General features: G+C 46.5%; 1 protein-coding gene across 1 annotated transcript; it reads right to left on the bottom strand.

The window, feature by feature from the left end:
• Positions 1–3,031: 3,031 nt before the first annotated feature.
• LOC139547890 (zinc finger CCCH domain-containing protein 4-like) lies at positions 3,032–21,208 on the bottom strand. Its single transcript, XM_071357045.1, has 14 exons — positions 20,892–21,208; positions 15,832–16,126; positions 15,559–15,666; positions 15,163–15,442; positions 14,864–15,063; positions 14,617–14,701; positions 14,291–14,436; positions 14,032–14,133; positions 13,765–13,876; positions 13,436–13,545; positions 12,854–13,284; positions 12,469–12,755; positions 8,533–8,781; positions 3,032–4,882 (listed from the first exon to the last, which is right to left on the bottom strand). Exons 1-14 carry the CDS (start codon positions 20,969–20,971, stop codon positions 3,210–3,212), a joined length of 4,158 nt encoding a protein of 1,385 aa, XP_071213146.1. The 5' UTR covers positions 20,972–21,208; the 3' UTR covers positions 3,032–3,209.
• Between the last annotated feature and the right edge of the window lie 196 nt (positions 21,209–21,404).

Here is a 21,404-nt window from a genome sequence, read left to right as displayed (position 1 = left end):
AGTTCATTTTTGGAATGTCTTTCCTTCTTAATGCGTTTGAGCCAATCAGTTGTGTTGTGACAAGGTAGGGGTGGTATACAGAAGATAGCCCTATTTGGTAAAAGACCAAGTCCATATTATGGCAAGAACAGCTCAAATAAGCAAAGAGAAAATACAGTCCATCACTACTTTAAGACATGAAGGTCAGTCAATGCGGTACATTTCAAGAACTTTGAAAGTTCCTTCAAGTGTAGTCGCAAAAACCATCAAACTCTATGATGAAACTGGCTCTCATGAGGACCGACACAAGAAAGGAAGACCCAGAGATACCTCTGCTGCAGAGGATAAGTTAATTGCACCTCAGATTGCAGCCCAACTAAATGCTTTACAGAGTTCAAGTAACAGACACATCTCAACATCAACTGTTCAGAGGAGACTGTGTGAATCAGGCCTTCATGGTCAAATTGCTGCAAAGAAACCACTACTAAAGGACACCAATAAGAAGGACTTACTTGGGCCAAGAAACACCAGCAATGGACATTAGATCGGTGTAAATCTGTCCTTTGGAACCAAATTAGAGATTTTTGGTTCCAGCCACCGTGTCTTTGTGAGACGCAGAGTAGGTGAACGAATGATCTCCGTTTGTGTGGTTCCCACCATGAAGCATTGAGGAGGAAGTGTGATGTGAGAGTGCTTTGCTGGTGACACTGTCAGTGATTTATTTAGAATTCAAGGCACACTTAAACAGCATGGCCACCACAGCATTCTGCAGCGATACGCCATCGCATCTGGTTTGCGCTTAGTGGGACTATAATTTAGTAAAAATAAAGAAAAACCCTGAGAAGGTGTCCAACCTTTTGACTGATACTGTACATGTTTTAAGAATAAGTCACTCTTAGAAGTTCTTCAGCAGCCAACCAACCATGCCTGAAACTCAGTGACACTAAACCATATTAAACCAACAATAGGTTATGTCATAATTAAGTCTGACTGCAATTATTGAAGTTGTTTGTGTTTGCGAGGGGAAAGGAGGGGTTTTGTACAAAACAAAGTCATCAGCAATTGAATTGTCTTTATCCAATCAGTGTATCAACCCATCGGTATCTGGACCAATCAGATGGCCACAAATGTGTTCGCATTCGGTGAAGCGTCGGGCAGGTTCTCGGATCCAGACTCATTGCAGAGAAGAAGCTCACGTCCGTGGGCGTGGCCTAGCATTTGGCAAGAGCAAGGAGTCTGGGTAGCCAGGCAAGGTGTCACCAGAGGTTTATGTTAATGTAGGCTCCAGTGTTATTGGCCGTGTTTGAGAGGATCAAAACTGTAATGTATCATAGGTAAATTGTGACTGACTAATCTACAAATAATGAGTAGTTATTTATGATGCAAGGTTCTTTGTAGATCAGTCGGCAGTCACCTGCACAGTCGGCAGCAACGTCGAACTAGCCCAATGTGCTTCCATCAGTAGTTTGACACGAAAGACTTGTGGCGAGCATAATCAACAACCTGCATCATTCAAGACTCTTACTTTGTGAGAAGGTGTTGAAGTTCAGTTAGCCATTATTACTGTGTAAGTAAATATCTTAAAAAGTACCCAGGGCCTTGCCTTGGCTCCAAGTCAGAGCAGGTCCACCGGAACTACGGCCCAGTGAGTCACAGGTGTTGACCCGCATAGATGGAAATAGAATAGTGTGAGCCTTCTGGGTAAAACACTGGGATAAATCCTCAGTGGAAATGCACCATTAGTAAAAGAGATCTGTGATGGATGATGATGTGACTTCCTGGAGCCAAGAGACATCAGGATGGAAGGAAATTAATCACAAGGATCATGGTTAGCAGGAAACACTAGGATGACATGGTGATGACATACTACCAGAGACGCCTGCCCACCCAGGCTGCCCACCAAACTACGAAAAACACTGGTCAGTTACTGGTTGATCACGTATCGCCTTTATTAAATACTTAACCTCCCCTACAGTGAACGGTTACAAAATGGTACCTCTCATCAAACAGGACACTGTTCAATTTACAAAGCAGTCACTTTTTGCAAAGGGAAAACAATGAAAAAAGACACTTGTGTAGCCAGGTCACCCCAGACTTCATACCTCTACAGAATTAAGTGAGTTTATTTGTTTGAAACTTCAACAAAACAAGAATGTCAGTGTCTGTTTCTCCTCTCACGGTTACAGATTGCATCGCACTTAAATGCAGGCGGGAAGTCAGTCTCACCAAAAGATTTGATTTAACTGTCATGTGACATAAGTATAAAAAAATAAATTAAAATGATCATATCTCACACATGACAGACGGACACTCATGACAGTTGTGGTTTTCAATTGTACAGTTCTGACTCAGTGGCAGAGAGGTGTGAGTGGAACCTCAAGCAGGGGTGTGTGGGGTGGTGGGACCAACATGGCCGACATAGTCATAGGCTTCACCCCGACACACAACAAACAAACAGACAGAAGAGGCTAGAGAGAACTCAGTGCTGAAAGAGCAGATGGCTCAAATATTTAAAAAGAAGAGACAGCCGACAGAGGAGAAAGACAGACAGATAAGAGATAGACAAGCAAAGAAATTACTTCAAATCAAGCAAACAAAAGAGTTGTATTCATATATAATATACTGTTATAACGCTACAGGCAGAGGGATTGGCAGTAAATGTTCTCTATGTGTTTTCTTAGCCTGTGATTGGACTAGAAAATATACAATGATTGACAAAAATTCTTCCCACAGCGACAGTGGAAGTCAGTGACTTGAAAGGGTTGGTGGGATGGGACAGAACGGTTGATAAAGGGAGAGTTTGGAGACTGGAGTTACAAACAAATGCAAAGGAAAATGAACAGGACTAGGAGGAGCATAAATGAGGAAGTACAGCCCATTTAAATCTGTGGACTCTTATGTTACTGTTGTCCAACAATTGTTTTCTCTTAAAGCAGGGAGGAACTCTCATAAAGGGAATACATTTATTTATACATCTGTTTGTTTTAAAATAGAGGTCTCTCTTTCCCAGACTCCAACATATCCCTCCCTCCCACACCCCCTCCCTCCCCGCCCCAAAGTCTGTTATAGAATCTCATTAGCAAACACTGCAGGTGTGACGCCTGACCAACACGTTCAAACGTTCACCGTCTGTGGCCAGTCCGGCTCCCGCCTCAGTGCGCTCCTTGCTGATGCGTTCAGTGTTCGTGTCTAAAACAATGTTCGACCAGCCAGGTGGATAGGCTCAGATATCACTGGCAGAAGGGTGATGCCGTGGGGTCAAAGCCTTTGAAAACCTCCTTCAGAGAAGCATTGTCCTGCTCCGTGGTGGTGGTGGTGTCGCCAGGCTGGGCAGGGCTGTTCCCACCAAAGGGGCTGCCGGAGCCGCTGGGCTTGCTGGCCTGTTTCACCATGGTGAAGAGCGAGGACACAGGCAGGTTGTGGACACCCGCCGGGGCCTGCTCAGCAGCACCAGGGGGACCCTGTCCGGCCGCAGAGGAGCCAGAGGCAGCAGGACCTCCGGGGGGCCCGGTGGACGGCGAGGGTGCGGGCTTGGGCCTGGGCCGGTTATAGCTGTTGTAGCGGTCAGTGGACTGCTCGCTGCTCTTCTCTGGCTCCGGCTGGTCCAGGGCAGACTTACGGACAAACAGGGGCTCCTTGGCCTTGAGCTTGGCTGGCGCCACCTCACTAGGTTTGGGCTCTGTGGGGCCGCTGCTGGGGGTTGTGTTTGTGGCGGCACCAGGGCCCTCAAGTTTACCTGCACTAGGAGTCCGGGGGTCATATAGACTGATCCCACTCAGCACACTGCTGCCACCAACTGCACCCGCTCCCCCTCCACGGCCTACCCCACCTGCAGACAGTAGCCGAGGGTCGTAGGGGGCGATGGCGGGGGAGGAGGAACCGGCGGTGGGTGGAGGGGCTACCGGGGAGACCGTCAGAGGGGGGACAGGGGATTCTGAAGGCTGCTTCAGGGCAGATTTCTGCGGCTGGAGCCGTGGGTCAGCGGGGGCTTTGCGGGCCATTCGAGGATCGACGGGCTTGTCGACAGGGGTGGGCAACAAAGCAGGAGGCGCCGGCAAGAGGGTTGTTGGAGGGACGAGGGGGAGAGGAGGAGATGACTGCGAGGGGCTGGATGAGGCGTTAACAGTCTTGAGGATGCGAGAGAGCAGCTCAAAGTCTGGGAGGGAGGAGGAGGCTGGGGCGGGGGGTTCTAAGGAGGGAGGGGGGATGGGTGGGGTAGGGGGGAGGGCCGTGTGGATCCGCTGCTGGCTGCGTGAGAGGCGGGGGTCCAGGGCTGAGACAGGGGGGATGCCTGGGGGGAGGGGGAGGAGGTCCTGTTTAGGGATTGGGATGGGGATGAGGTCCTCAGGGTTCCATGTCACTGTCTTAGCGTACGGGGGCATGTGCAGGAGAATGTCCTTCTTGATGTGGCTGAACTGCTTCAGCTGGGAGCGTGGGTCCCTCAGGGCCATGCCCATCAGGGGGTCCAGGGGGATGGGCACAGGCTTGTCCCTCAGAACCCTCTCTGTCTCCTCCTCCTCTGCAGGGGGAGCCGTGAGGGGCGGGGGCTTGTACACCAGGGGGGCGTCTGGTTTAGGGGTGAGGGTGGCGGTAGCGAGCCGGGCCAGGCGGGGGTCTGCAGGGGTGACAGTGGATGCCGAGGAGGGGTTGGGAGAGTCCAAGGCCTGGGCAGAGTCTGTGGCCCGGGAGAGGCGGGGATCACGAGCCAGCCGGGGGTCCCCCTGGCGGGGGTCCGCCGGTCGGATGGGGGGGTGCGCTGGGGAGCCTTTCTGGAGGCGGGGGTCGCTGGGGGGACCCTCAGGTTTGGGGGGTCCCTGGCTCTGCTGGCGGAGCGTCTTCAGAATGGATGTGACACTGCCGCCTCCATCCTCATCCTCACTGGAGTACCAGTTAGCTGAGTCACCTAGGAGATAAAGCAACAGGAATCAGTGATGACACCCAGTTTAGAAACCACAACCAGTTCAGAAACCACAACCACCGAAAACTAGGGGTGTGAACGAATTTGGGACCCTTAACATTAAGAATAATGTTTTTTCCCCCACAATTTTTATCACAGTGCAGCTGGCTCGCCTGCTCTTTCTCTTTGCTAATGTCTTCGGTCTGTAGCATGTAGAATATCCTAGCCTATTCATTGTTGACAGGCCCTGCTTTACTGAGGTTGCGAGACATTGCAAGCCAAGAAATTTCAAGGCACAACATTCCATTGGGAGATACAGCTTTTGATTGCCGGTAGATAGGCCTAGTGTACAGTTCTGACTGTCTGCCTGTTGGCTGACCTGCCTATACTGTGCCCCTCCTCTCTCTATCCGTCCCTGGCTAGCTCGCTATGAAAGATGTGAGTGTTTGTGTTCTCGGAAATACGGCAACTAATCAGTCTCATCCTTTCCGAAAATACTGAATCTTAGTAGTCGATTCCTAGTGGAAGATGTTTTCTTTCTACTAAATGTCTTGTTAAGTCACGGTATTTCAGCTTTAAAGTACATTTGTAGGAGAGTGGTCTTGCGTGCAGGCAGCTCAAGATAATTTGATTAACAGTTCCTTTACAGAGAAGTATAATGCCTGTTCACTGGTGCTTCAAAACTATCTCCAGAGAAGGTTTCGTGTTGGCATTTAAAAAGCCGTAGTGTACCCTTACAGCCATAGCATACCCTTACAGCCGTAGCCCTTATAAGGGTATATGACTGCGGTAGATATGACTTCATTGCCCTTCCCAAGTGGTCATACATACATAATAGGACCATTATTCTGCATTGAAATGGAATTTTATTATATTTTTCTTATAGTTTTAATGGAAAACCGAAAAAAATTCTGTTTTAAACATTAAGCAAAATTGTCCATTTGTCACATCCCTACTGAAAACCAGCTACAATCAGGGCCGCGGGCCAATTTCTTCTGGAGTGGATGGTTGGGGGCCGGAACATAATTACAAATAATTTGTAGACTGCAATTTGACCGCAAGAAGCCCAAACAGATATAATATTTGACTAAAACATAATAATTTCAGACCTTAATTACATTTGTATACAATCACATGTACACCCGCGGGCCAGAATCGGCCTGCGGGTCGTCAGTTGGGGAACCCTGACTTAAATCAATGTCAGTGCCCAAGATAATTAGTAAAGTATCTCACACAACAACAGCTCCACCTAGCGAGGGTGTAGGGGCCAATTGGAGTCCCTAATCTGATCCATACGCAACCACAGCCCAGAGGACGTTGACTCTGCTGAGGGGTTCCAGTGAGGGTCAACGGTGTTATACAGACATTTCCTGCCTCCATGGGATACATATACACTACCAGTCAAAAGTTTGGGGTCACTTAGACATTTCCTTGTTTTTGAAAGAAAAGCAATTTTTTTTGTCCATTAACATAAAATTGATCAGAAATACAGTATAGACATTGTTAATGTTGTAAATGAATATTATAGCTGGAAACGGCTGATTTTTAATGGAATATCTACATAGGCGTACAGAGGCCCATTATCAGCAACCATCACTCCTGTGTTCCAATGGCACGTTGTGTTAGCAAATCCAAGTTTATCATTTTAAAAGGTTAATTGATCATTAGAAAACCCTTTTGCAATTATGATAGCACAGCTGAAAACTGTTGTGCTGATTAAAGAAGCAATAAAACTGTCCTTCTTTAGACTAGTTGAGTTTCTGGAACAGCAGCATTTGTGGGTTCAATTACAGGCTCAAAATGGCCAGAAACAAAGAACTTTCTTCTGAAACTCGTCAGTCTATTCTTGTTCTGAGAAATGAAGGCTATTCCATGCGAGAAATAGCCAAGAAACTGAAGATCTCGTACAACGCTGTGTATTACTCCCTTCACAGAACAGGGCAAACTGGCTCTAACCAGAATAGAAGAGGAGTGTGAGGCCCCGGTGCACAACTGAGCAAAAGGACAAGTAGATTAGTGTCTAGTTTGAGAAACAGACGCCTCACAAGTCCTCAACTGTCAGCTTCATTAAATATTAACCGCAATACACCAGTCTCAACATCAACAATTAAGAGGCGACTCCGGGATGCTGGCTTTCTAGGCAGAGTTCCTCTGTCCAGTGTCTGTGTTCTTTTGCCCATCTTAATAATGTATTTTTATTGGCCAGTCTGAGATATGGCTTTTTCTTTGCAACTCTGTCTAGAAGGCCAGCATCCCGGAGTCACCTCTTCACTGTTGACGTTGAGACTGGTGTTTTGCAAGTACTTTCTAAGCCTGTAATCGAACCCACAAATGCTGACGCTCCAGATACTCAACTAGTCCAAAGGCTAGTTTTATTGCTTCTTTAACCAGAACAACAGTTTTCAGCTGTGCTAACATAATTGCAAAATGGTTTTCTAATGATCAATTAGCCTTTTAAAATGATACACTTGGATTAGCTAACACAACGTTGCCATTGGAACATAGGGGTGATGGTTGCTGATAATGGGCCTCTGTACGCCTATGTAGATATTCCATAACAAATCAGCCGTTTCCAGCTACAATAGTAATTTACAACATTAACAACGTCTACACTGTATTTCTGATCAATTTGATGTTATTTTAATCAACAAAAAAATAGCTTTTCTTTCAAAAACAAGGACATTTCTAAGTGACCCGAAACTTTTGAACAGTAGTGTACATTTGTGACCAAACAAAAGGAGACAGGAACACTGTAAACTTTCCACGGACTTAAGCAAGCACTTTTTGGGGCTAAAACCGTACAACTTATGAATCATACCATTAGCTTTAGCTTTACTATTCCCTTTATAGTGAACTACTTTTGACCAGGGCCCAGCCAGGGACGAAGCCAGGGTTTACAAAGCCTATGCACTCGACTCAACCTTTTTTATGCGCTCTATGTAGCCTATACGGGTGAGTGCGACCTCTAGCCAGTATTTATATTGTGTCTGTATCAATATTGCATAGTTCTGAAGTGTTTGCACTGCCAATACACTGTTTATACTGTGTCAGTGGGAATTGTTTGTTTTGTCTATGGAGAATTGAGATGGTGCCTGCAGTAATTTCCCATGGTGGTGCATGCCAGGTTTACCAGGCCCAGGAGAAGTGCTTATGTTATTGCCTGTGCTGGCTTGCCATTATATTAGTGTCTAAGCAAAATAGACAGCAATACAGTGTCTACGGCTCGAGGGCCACATCGGGATTTCAAAATTGATCGAGGGGAAGGGCAGTTATTTGAAAACGTATAGGTCCATTATAATTTTAACAGACTGTACATTCTATCTAGTTTTAGACATTCAAGAGTGGCCTGGGTGGCCTAGACTGGTGGAGCACTTCAGCAACTCTCCTCTATCTTTCCTATCTCTATATCCTATCCAATAACATTTTTTTTGTTGAGTGGCCTGGAGTGTTTTTTTAACCCCCTAGAGTCTAACCCTGGGGGGGTTCTACTAAGCTAACATATGGAATTGTTTTAAGATGATCATACCAAGGATCATTTAGATATTTGATTTAGAATTTTAGGACCCCTTTAGGTATAAAAAAATATATAAAAAAATGATTTGATGAAACACTGAACGTATGTTGCCTCTGGTCTACAGTGTGTGTGAAGAGCGTACCGTCCGCATCCCTCTCTCCTCCCCCCTTGGCCAATCTGGCCCTCTCCTCATCCTCCTGCTGTTTCTGCTGGATTCTCAGGAACAGCATGCGCTGGGCCGGCGGCAGGAAGTCGGGCATGCCCATCCCCGCCTGCTGACTGGCCGAGCCTCCGTTCGCGGGGATGTCTGGGCCTCCCATGGAGCTCTGGTTTCCTCCCGATCCTCTTCCTTCTTTCTTGTCCATCCCTCCAAAGCCCTGGAAGTCATCACCTGGAAGGTACAGGAGGAGGGTTGACAACTACAACACTCAAGACACATTACAGCACAGGTTTAGATTCAATCTGAAATTATATTGGATGGGCCAACAGTCTCTGATGCGAACAGTGACTGTATGCTTCGTTCATTATGTGATACATACATACATACATACATTACATGTGTAACATCCGGCGCCGACACGAGATGGCCGCCTCGCTTCGCGTTCCTTGGAAAATATGCAGTATTTTGTTTTTTTATGTGTTATTTCTTACATCGGTACCCCAGGTAATCTTAGGTTTCATTACATACAGTCGGGAGGAACTACTGAATATACGATTAACGTCAACTCATCATCGTTCCTACCAGGAATATGACTTTCCCGAAACGGATCCAGTGTTTTGCCTTCCACCCAATACAATGGATCTGATCCCAGCCGGCGACCCTGTGCGACGCCGTAAAAGGGGCAAACGAGGCGGTCTCCTGGTCAGGCTTCGGAGACGGGCACATCGCGCTCCACTCCCTAGCATACTACTCGCCAATGTCCAGTCTCTTGACAATAAGGTTGATGAAATCCGAGCACGGGTAGCATTCCAGAGAGACATCAGGGATTGCAACGTGCTCTGCTTCACGGAAACATGGCTAACTCAAGAGACGCTAACGGAGTCGGTGCAGCCAGCTGGTTTCTTCATGCATCGCGCCGACAGAAACAAACATCTTTCTGGTAAGAAGAGGGGCGGGGGGGTATGCCTTATGATTAACGAGACGTGGTGTGATCATCATAACAACACACAGGAACTCAAGTCATTCTGTTCACCTGATCTAGAACTCCTCACAATCAAATGTCGACCGCATTATCTACCAAGGGAATTCTCTTCGATCATAATCACAGCCGTATATATTCCCCCCCAAGCAGACACATCGATGGCCCTGAACGAACTTTATCTGACTCTTTGTAAACTGGAAACCACACACCCTGAGGCTGCATTCATCGTAGCTGGGGATTTTAACAAGGCTAATCTAAAAACAAAACTCCCTAAATTCTATCAGCATATCGATTGTGCTACCAGGGCTGGAAAAACCCTAGATCATTGTTATACTAATTTCCGCGACGCATATAAGGCCCTCCCCCGCCCCCCTTTCGGAAAAGCTGACCACGACTCCATTTTGTTGATTCCAGCCTACAAACAGAAACTAAAACAACAAGCTCCCGCGCTCAGGTCTGTTCAACGCTGGTCCGACCAATCTGATTCCACGCTTCAAGACTGCTTCGATCACGCGGATTGGAATATGTTCCGCATTGCGTCCAACAACAATATTGACGAATATGCTGATTCGGTGAGCGAGTTCATTAGGAAGTGCATTGACGATGTCGTACCCACAGCAACGATTAAAACATTCCCAAACCAGAAACCGTGGATTGACGGCAGCATTCGCGTGAAACTGAAAGCGCGAACCACTGCTTTTAACCAGGGCAAGGTGACCGGAAGCATGACCGAATACAAACAGTGTAGCTATTCTCTCCGCAAGGAAATCAAACAGGCTAAGTCCCAGTACAGAGACAAAATCGAGTCGCAATTCAACAGCTCAGACACAAGAGGTATGTGGCAGGGTCTACAGTCAATCACGGATTACAAAAAGAAAACCAGCCCCGTCGCGGACCAGGATGTCTTGCTCCCAGACAGGCTAAACAACTTTTTTGCCCGCTTTGAGGACAATACAGTGCCACTGACACGGCCCCCTACCAAAACCTGCGGGCTCTCCTTCACTGCAGCCGAGGTGAGTAAAACATTTAAACGTGTTAACCCTCGCAAGGCTGCAGGCCCAGACGGCATTCCCAGCCGCGTCCTCAGAGCATGCGCAGACCAGCTGGCTGGTGTGTTTACGGACATATTCAATCAATCCTTATCCCAGTCTGCTGTTCCCACATGCTTCAAGAGGGCCACCATTGTTCCTGTTCCCAAGAAAGCTAAGGTAACTGAGCTAAACGACTACCGCCCCGTAGCACTCACTTCCGTCATCATGAAGTGCTTTGAGAGACTAGTCAAGGACCATATCACCTCCACCCTACCGGACACCCTAGACCCACTCCAATTTGCTTACCGACCCAATAGGTCCACAGACGACGCAATCGCAACCACACTGCACACTGCCCTAACCCATCTGGACAAGAGGAATACCCATGTGAGAATGCTGTTCATCGATTACAGCTCAGCATTTAACACCATAGTACCCTCCAAACTCGTCATCAAGCTCGAGACCCTGGGTCTCGACCCCGCCCTGTGCAACTGGGTCCTGGACTTCCTGACGGGCCGCCCCCAGGTGGTGAGGGTAGGTAACAACATCTCCACCCCGCTGATCCTCAACACTGGGGCCCCACAAGGGTGCGTTCTGAGCCCTCTCCTGTACTCCCTGTTCACCCACGACTGCGTGGCCATGCACGCCTCCAACTCAATCATCAAGTTTGCGGATGACACTACAGTGGTAGGCTTGATTACCAACAACGACGAGACGGCCTACAGGGAGGAGGTGAGGGCCCTCGGAGTGTGGTGTCAGGAAAATAACCTCACACTCAACGTCAACAAAACAAAGGAGATGATTGTGGACTTCAGGAAACAGCAGAGGGAGCACCCCCCTATCCACATCGACGGGTCAGTAGTGGAGAAGGTGGAAAGTTTTAAGTTCCTCGGTGTACACATCACGGACAAACTGAATTGGTCCACCCACACAGACAGCGTCGTGAAGAAGGCGCAGCAGCGCCTCTTCAACCTCAGGAGGCTGAAGAAATTCGGCTTGTCACCAAAAGCACTCACAAACTTCTACAGATGCACAATCGAGAGCATCCTGTCGGGCTGTATCACCGCCTGGTACGGCAACTGCTCCGCCCACAACCGTAAGGCTCTCCAGAGGGTAGTGAGGTCTGCAGAACGCATCACCGGGGGCAAACTACCTGCCCTCCAGGACACCTACACCACCCGATGTCACAGGAAGGCCATAAAGATCATCAAGGACAACAACCACCCAAGCCACTGCCTGTTCACCCCGCTATCATCCAGAAGGCGAGGTCAGTACAGGTGCATCAAAGCAGGGACCGAGAGACTGAAAAACAGCTTCTATCTCAAGGCCATCAGACTGTTAAACAGCCACCACTAACATTTAGCGGCCGCTGCCAACATACTGACTCAACTCCAGCCACTTTAAAAATGGGAATTGATGGAAATTATGTAAAAATGTACCACTAGCCACTTTAAACAATGCCACTTAATATAATGTTTACATACCCTACATTACCCATCTCATATGTATATACTGTACTCTATATCATCTACTGCATCTTGCCATCTTTATGTAATACATGTACCACTAGCCACTTTAAACTATGCCACTTTATGTTTACATACCCTACAGTACTCATCTCATATGTATATACCGTACTCTATACCATCTACTGCATCTTGCCTATGCCGTTCTGTACCACCACTCATTCATATATCTTTATGTACATATTCTTTATCCCTTTACACTTGTGTGTGTATAAGGTAGTAGTTGTGGAATTGTTAGGTTAGATTACTTGTTGGTTATTACTGCATTGTCGGAACTAGAAGCACAAGCATTTCGCTACACTCGCATTAACATCTGCTAACCATGTGTATGTGACTAATAAAATTTGATTTGATTTGATACGCTGTCAGCTCAGCTTACCTTCCTCCACCACCCCGTCCATATTCGTGTCTTGCTGCTGGTTGAAGAAGCTGTCAAAGAAGTTACCCCCTGGAGGAGGTCCGGGGGGCATCATGGGCCCCCCTTCTGAGCCAAAGCCTGGCATCATGGGGGGTCCTCCGGGGCCCATGGGGGGAGGACCCATTGACATGTCTGGGGGTATCATGCCAGGGGGAGGGAACCGAGGCGGAGGCCCACCTGGCCCACCGGGGAGCCCTTGGGGGCCAGTTGCGCCAGCTTGGCCTGTGGCAGTTCCTGGGGTCTGACCTCTGTAGAGAGAAGGATTGTTGAGGTTAACCATGTTCCTAGTACATACTCAAACTATAAAAGCCACATAAATAGGTTTGGATGGATGTGAAAAGCTCACCTGTGATTAGCTAGTTTCTGAGCTAGCTGTCCCGTGGGCTGCACCTTGATCTCAAACAGTGAGGGGATCTTCTTCCCACCATTGCCGGAACAGGGGGGTGGGGGGCCCATGGATGGTGGTGGGGGACCTTTGGGGTTGGGAGGGCCCTGGTAGGAGCCACTTTCTGGGTAGGGGGGAGGGGGGCCAGGACAGGGACCGGGCCCTTGTGTAGGCCCTGGGCCGGGGAGGCCGTTGGGGGACATGGGGCCCTGTGGTGGTCCAGGAGGTCCAAAGTCCCCAGAGCCAGAGTTGTCAGGCGGCCCTGGTCTGGGCGGTGTCGGGAGCAGGCCCACCCCTGGAGGAGGCTTGGGAAGGGGGTTGATCCCCTGCTTCTTTAGCTCCTCCACCTCCTTCTCATCCTCAGCTCCAGCCTCGGCATCCTCCGCAAGCATCTAGGAACACAAGAGATGAAAAGGTGGTTAAAAAGGGTTAACAGACTAACACAGACAGAGCAAGAAACACCAGAAATGAGAAGAGTGAGTGAAAGTGTGAGAGCGTTAAAGAAACAGAGGTGGTGTCTAAATCCACTTGAGGACGGCTCACCTTGTTTAGCAGGTCTTGGGTGTCGTCGGTCAGAGGCTCGTGGGAGAACATGCATTCGTCTCCATTCACACAGCTCCCGGTGGTGTGGAACAGCTTGCAGGGGAAATCACGTGCTGGCGAGTTAAAGAACTATGGATGGCCTGGATGGACTGAACTCACTCAAAGACTGTCTCATGGCCATATAGGCCCGATATTAAAAAAGTGTCCCAGGGGTAGCACTGATATAGGCTACTAAACTTGACAACTAGTATGGCCGTTCTAGTTATGCTAGCTGTAAACATATATGAAATGTCCTATTTGATACAAAGTGGACTGCAGGTAAAGGATATCATGCATGTAGGGGCAGTTTTCAGCCCGCGCGCAGAAGCCGGTGATGTAGAACTTGCAGAGTTCCTTCTTCTTGGGCAGCTCAATGTCGTGGCTGAAGTTGCAGTGTTCCCCCTGGAAAGTTGGCAAAGCGATAAAACGATCAAAATCACGTTTTGACAAGATTTTTTAAAGTATTTGACGGTAACATGTTAGAATGATTTGACATTCTATTGAGAATGCCTGGCAAGAACATTATCTCCGCTCAAATTCCATGATTTCCTTCTTACCCAAGTACAGCGGCCCTCCATGTAGTACTTGCAGATAGCTTTCCCTTTCTTGTCTTGGTGCTTGTCCCCCTGGTGCTTGTTGTGCTGGCCTCCTCCTCCATCCTGCACCACAACACAAACAAACAGGTTCTATTTGGCCTTGCGGTGAGGTCTTCCAAGGATTACTAGTTTTAGAGTGTTATCAGAAATCCAACTTGTACAGGTTGAGTATTCATTCAGAGAAGCGAGCAGGTCTGTAAGGTGTTGGTTTTATTCTCACCCCCATGTCCCCCATGTCTCCATTGTTGTCCTCTTCGTGACCCTGGTCTCCGCCCCCTCGGCCTCTCCCTCGGTTCCGCCCTCGACCTCCCCGGTTCATACCACGCCCTTGTTTCCCACGGCCCCGTCCCCGCCCACCTTTGCCACCTGGTTGGAGCAGGGAGAGAGACACTTCATCAGTGGGCTACAATGGAACAAGACAAGCAACCATTTTGGATCGGGTGCAAAGCATGTTTACCTAGGAAGGACATCAGAACAGCTAACCTAGTATGTATATTACAGTAGCTAAGTATTGTTTAGTATGAATAATTCTGACAGCCAACTCACCCCTTCCACGGTCTTTGGACTTCCTGTACTGAGAGTATTCATCATAGTCATCCTCACCCATGTGGTCATAGTCATCATCTCCATACTAGAACACAACATCAACTGGATGAGGAACAATTCAGAAACCAGAATATACTTTCCTGAGATTTTCAGCACTTTACTGCTTTGGCAGCACACCAGTATGATTGATAGATCATTTCACATTGTCTGTGCATCTGGGGCCAGAGGATGACTGTCTTTGACTCACCTCCATCTCGTCTCCTCCTCCTCCTCCTCCTCCTCCTCCTCCTCCCCCTCCTCCGTACATCATCCCTTCTCCGTCCTCGTTGTCTCCACCCATCTTGCCCCCTCGCCCCCGACCCCTGCTCCCTCCTCTTCCTCTACCTCCACGCCCTCCTCCTCTCATGCCTCCTCGACCTCGCTGGTTCTTCATACGACCTTTACCTCCTGTGGAGAAAGAAAACGAAACACTGTCAGCACCTTGTGTCAGCATATGAAAGGCACGCAGGGACCTGCAAGCAAACTAGTAAAGGTTGTTCAATTCACCTCTGACCCCATTTTTGCTACCTCTGCCCCCACGACTGTTGCCCCTTCCACCTCCATCGCCGCTGCCTCCCTCTTTGGCCTTGCGGTACTGGTTGAGCTCCTTGGTGAAGTCATCGTAGTCTTCATCGCCCATCTCCTCGTCCTCCTCTCCCTCGTAGTTCTCCTCTTCATAATCGCCGTAGCCCCCGTAGCCTTGCTTGTCCATCTTTACGTAGTTGCCCTTCTTAGGCATGGGGCCACCGTGGCCGGAGGACGGCGCTGGTGGGTAACCTCCAAGGGACTGGGAAACAATCAATCAGTTAGACCACTGTGATTACATGGTAGTAAACAGTTTAGCAACTCTGCAGCAAGTATCTTCAATCATGTGATTTAGAGCACTGCCATGGGGTAACTTACAGAAGGGGGGTACGTAGGGCTATAGTCCCGATACTTCCTCTTCTCACTTGGGCTGTAGTCAGAGTCATCGCTAAAGTCTGAGTGGTCATCACTGGAGGAGGCATGACGCTGTAACACCACACACACAACACATAAAGAGGGATAGGTTGAGTGAAAAAGTACTTAGAAACATCTTTAGACTACAGTAAGAAAGCAATAACCTCCCTGATCTGAAGGGTCTGTATAGGACGATGACAGCCAGAACAGAGCTGGAAGTGAACCACACACTCTTACTTTGTGCTTGGATTTGCGTCTCTTCTTGGCTCTCCTCTTCTCCTTCTCCCGCTCCCTCTCTTTTCTCCTCTTCCTCTTGTGGCGGCGGGCCTTCTCGTCATCCTTCTCATCGCCGCTGGCGTGGCGCTCTTTGCTGCGGTGAGTTTTCTCTGGGGGGGCCGCCTCTGCTGCTGCTGCTGTTCCTTCACCTTCACCTCCATCTTCTCCTCCTCCCCCGGTGCTGGGCTCCTCTGCCACCTCCACCTCTCCACCATCATCCTCCAGCTCTCCCTCTTCCAACTCACCATCCTCACGCCTGTGACAAACAGAGGACAGATAGACAGGATATCAAAATGCTGTTCAAGCCACACTCAGGTCTCATCCGCGTAGTTCATGTTTGGACTCCCAGTATGTGACAGGTAGAGGGTTCCTGGGTGGTGAACATTCCATTTCTAGACACCACCACTAGACTATAATAATAAGGGATCAAAGCTTTTTGTCTGGGGAAAAGTACAGTGGAATAAAATGGCATTAACAACCGCGAATGCTAGTTTGGGAATTTGGATAATTACTTTTTCATGGGTAGAGGTAACATTGCGAGTCTCAGGTGTACCCGTTTTACACATTTTATATTGATAACTTGTATAGTCCGAGCGAGTCACTTCCCTCATGTTCTAATTCGAGTAATTCAATTTGTAGGTTTCAGTCGCTAATTATGCCGTTTCCTTGTGTGTTTCTGTACGTTTGTCTTGACAGTGGAGATAACACGGTTATCTGCAGGGCCAATCAGCTGTTGTTATCCTATGACAATGTCTGAGAGCGGCGTTTGTCTGAACTCGTCAAACAGTCACACCACTGTTCACCCACAAACCATGACACAACGTAGGCTGCTCTGCTGTAACAATCTGATGAGTTATGAGTGTTGTGTTTGGGTGACTGGGTTGGCTGTTATTGCGGGTGACATGAAGGACCTTGTGTCTGCTGAGAGAGTCAAGAGGGCCAGATCATGTTTTTCTTAGATTGACCACATCGGCATAGGCCTACTGACTGCATGCTGGAGATAGGACTGCTAGGGTGTAAAGTCTGTGTGTTATTTCTGTGTCACAACAAGCTGAGTTATTGTGAGGGGGTCAGGGATAAGGTGGGTGTGCTCTGTGGTAAACAAATGATATGGCAGTTAATATAAGGGACAGCAATCAGTAACAGCAAGTTTCTCTGTGAACAGCATTTCCATGTGTGTGTAGTGTGTACACTGAGCTTCACTGTTTTGTCTCTGGACTGGGAAAAGTTGAGAGTGATGCAACTATTATGATGTAACAGGTTGGGGGAGGGCGATTCAGTAGGTCCCAACTTGCTGGACTGGACATGGGCAATCCGTTGGCTTTCATTACGCAAGGTGGATTCAACATCAACATACAACACTATGTCAAGGACATTTTGAAAGCAATAGGCCCATCACTAAATCGAGTTAGTCATTCCTGTGCAGGGAGACAGAAGTGTTTACGTCAAAATAATCTTAAACAGTCTGCTATTTATCAGTGAAGACCAGTCAATTTAATCTCTCAACAGTCCTCAACAGCATGCAATATGCTTGCTTAGGAGATTAAAAATATTTAACCAACAACCAATACAAATCTCAAACGTTACACAGAAAACCACAACGGTCAAAACTATATTACAACTGGAATAGCTAGGCCCAAATGTAACTAGAGAACACAGACAACAAGAAACATATACTTTTCCCCCTTGCCAGCTTTCAAGGTGTAGTTTCACACAGAGACACCATTGCATTAATTACTGAAATACACTGCCGTGACAATAAGGCAGGCGTGGTGGTGATAAGTAGGATATGACCACCATGTCCATTTGAAGCCCCACTTTAGCCATCGAGTCCAGCCTACAGAGTTAACAGATATTTGCTGACACTGATCAGAGCAGGCTTGAGTAACAGCCTTACTTTCAGTGTCTGGTATAGCCTAATTTCAAAATGGTACAGGTTAGGCCTTTATTTTATTATTGAAATACAGACTGGAATAGAATTTACTTTTGGCCAAAGTACACAGAAATGGTTTGGGTAGTAAAACAATGAGTTAGATGTAGGCTATAGAATAGACTATACTCTGAGCATACAGACCCAATCTGTGGACATAGGCCTATAGGCCAATTGAAACAAATAAAATGTCAACTGATCTCTCTTTATACTCACACCACACGGTCCACACCACATCCTCAACATACTAACTTCCTATCTAGGACATGACTTTCCTCCTGGGCCAGAGGGTTTCTGGGTCTTAAGTTTCCTGCTCCTCCTTACGTTTAGTTATCCTAAGTTTACTCTCAGCCAGAGATGGACCACATATAGTTCTAGTCACTCTTAAATAAACCAAATTAATCTAAACGTTTATTTTTCCTTCATTGTCAATGGCATGGTTTTACAACCTGGCCTAAAACAATGGAGTCCACATAATTTAACTCAGCACAGCCTACCCTTAAATCAAGACCTGCCATGGCAGTCACACAAACACTCGTCCTTCAAGGGGCACAGGGAGGCCATTCTTGATGAGCGCAGAGCTTTGCATTGCTGGGGGTTCTATAGACTGACATGGGCACACACAGAACAAAGGCTCTACTGACACAGCTCTGACTCCTGGCCCCTTTCCCTAGTGGGGTGCCAGGTACAAGTATTGAGGATTCTGTGGACAAGCAAAACGCTTTATCATGATTTTGCTCAGTTCAGATGCCAGCCAAGCCAACGTATACTTCTACAGAGGTGTGCCACTCCCATTGGCTGGGAGTATGCCTAACCATTTGCCTGTGCAAAGAGATGTTAGGGTCTGGCCAAACCCTATCTTGTCTTGTACTGAATGAAAACTTATTCTTACAACATTATGTAGTAGCCTATTTCAAACTGAGATTACAAGGGTTTTGGTTTATTAACATTACGGTAATAAAGGGTGTATATGAAAATGAAAGTCAGGCTGGTTAGATTTCCTGACAAATGCGTGAAATAGCAAATGCAAAGCACCGGTCAACAGCCTCCTCTGGGTTTTATAGCCTACATCACAACGATTTTGCAAACAGACGAGTCAGGAAATGATAGCACTCACTACTGCCAATTAGATAAGGCTCTAATCTACTCTACGCCAAGGAACAATGCCAAGGAACTATTAACAGGGAAAAAAGTTACACTTGGATCCAAATATAAACCTAATAAAAATAAATAATCCGCAATCTAAGGATAGGCTTGGATAATCACACATCAAACAAGACCTTTACTGTTGCTATAAAGTTGTGTGTGTGCACTGGACACACCCTATGTGGTTCCAAGAGCATAAACTGAGTTAATACTGAGAGTACCAGGTACAATCACTAATGTATACTCACGTTTTCGCTTACAAATACATTTTACAACACTATTCATGCATCATCACAACAGGATTACATCTTAATAAAAAATAAATAAAAAATCCCTAATAATCAATTCAACTACAAACAATGGGCCTTTATCAAAATTATGGGAAGTACTTACTGTGAGAGGTTTTCTTCACATTCTGCACTCAAAAGCACTGGTATGACCCCCAAAAAGTTTTTGGAACATAATAGTGGTCTCCCCACTTTATTATTAGGGTTTGTGGAATGTTATAACTTGGGTTGTTGGGGGGGAATGAATGTTGCAGACAGGGCAATCAGGTAACTAAATAGGGAACATTTGTGTTTTACTTCACTTTTTAGACATCTGAAATGCTTTGCAAACGTTCAACACAGTTCTGGGATTTGGTGGGTGTTTGGGATAACAATCTAAAGTAAAATAGCAGTCTGTCCTGAGAAGAGAAGGGGGAAACTTTATAGGGGCACGAAATTAGGCAATTTTCCTGAACATGGATGGAAGAAAATCCATTCATGTACAGATTTAGTAATTACTTTTTGTATGGGTGGCACAAACACATTCCAAGTGGAGATGAGAACGATAAAATAATTGTGCAATCACTTTGGTTACATTGTTGCTGACTAGTTAGTATGATCAACTTCACGCCTTGGAATTGTATCAATTTCTTAATTGTTAGTGACTAAATGTTCTATCAATAGCTAGCTAGTTGGCTTAGTTATTAACGTTAACCTGTGGACCAATAGTTAACTTCATAGTTAGCTAATAGAAGCAATTAATTTTATTCACCGATTCAAGAGGGCTCGGTCTACTGGGTGACAAGTGACCATTTGCATCAATTCCAATGACAAATGTTTTCAACACAACTAGCCAGTTGCTACAAAGGCAGGCACAATGGCGGCCTTTGGTTTACTAGCTAGTCTGGCTAGATTGGTCTGGCAAGCTAGCTATCAAAAAAGAAACTGCGTAGTTAGCTAGCGTAACTAGTTAGCCACGTCGTTACTTAGCTGGAGTGCCAATAAAGGAAATACATACTATTTCCAACAACTGTCTAATGAAATCAATTACAATCAAGTCGTTAATCTGACCTGAAATACCTAGAATGGAATGATTAATTAGGAAACGGATTTAATTCGCCCTATTGGCTTGGCGGATAGTTTGCAAACTGCCTTTTCTTTCACGAAGGGAAGCCAGCTAGCCAACTAGCTAGCGAGTTGGAACCTTAGCTAGGCCTTTCTTTGCAATGTAATTTTGCAAAGCTTTTGTGTTCAAAAACGTTTGGACATCTAGATAATTGGACATATATTTAGAAATTAATTAATTTTAGCTAGTTAAGTTAATGGTGGACAATTAGCAAGCAAAAAAATATCCTCTATTTTTCTTCATTCGGTCTTTACTTTGATGGGGATGCAACTTTGCTGGATCAGTTATTTGAACTGATGGTCATTTCTTCATAAAATAACTTCTTGAAATACTTATTCAAACTGAACAAATCCCATGTTCATTTTTGACCTTCCAGTTTGCGCTGAGCAACGTTTCAAGATGGCGTTCGTTACCTCTGTACTTGTTCCCCAGAAAAAGGCGACTTTAATCCCTTTGAAAGAAAAAAATGAAAAAGAAACCCGTGCTTTTTATGCCTAAAAAGCACAGGACAAATAAATAGTTTGATAGAAATATGATTGTAGAATTACTCGACCTTTCGTCAGTGAGAAGACTGTGTTCGTGGTTGGTTGTTGTTGGGGAGTTTGGATGGACAGTCATGCTTTCCACAGCCATTTCCTCTAGCTACATTTAGGTGCAAAAAAAATTACAACTCTACTGGCTTATGCGTCACTTAACTTGGATCTACAGTACTTGTTAATGGTTTTAGGAAGAGTTTCAGTTCATAGTAGTCAATTCCCCACTAACAGTTGTTAGAGAAATAGGTAGAAATTGTGTCCTGAGGTTCTCCGTCCTACAGTTGCGCTGTAAAATGAAACTCATCCACTTAAAATGGCTGTCTCCTCCAAAGAGAAGGGGCGGGATATTCCGAACGTGACGACATAAACATTACGTTCTCATACGTTTGGCACTGAAATACCCGAGCGTTCTTAGTTCATCGGTTGTCAAAGAGCACTCTTTGGCATAGGTCTATGAATATCTGCAGCCAAGGGGTCTGGATTTTAGGGCACATTGAGGTATTCTTCTGCTTGCCCAATAATTTGAACAA

Source organism: Salvelinus alpinus, chromosome 21, assembly GCF_045679555.1.
Source record: "Salvelinus alpinus chromosome 21, SLU_Salpinus.1, whole genome shotgun sequence".
Taxonomy (NCBI): Eukaryota; Metazoa; Chordata; class Actinopteri; order Salmoniformes; family Salmonidae; genus Salvelinus; species Salvelinus alpinus.
Note: the sequence above shows the minus strand (reverse complement) of the source record. Positions and strands in the feature narration are given on the sequence as shown.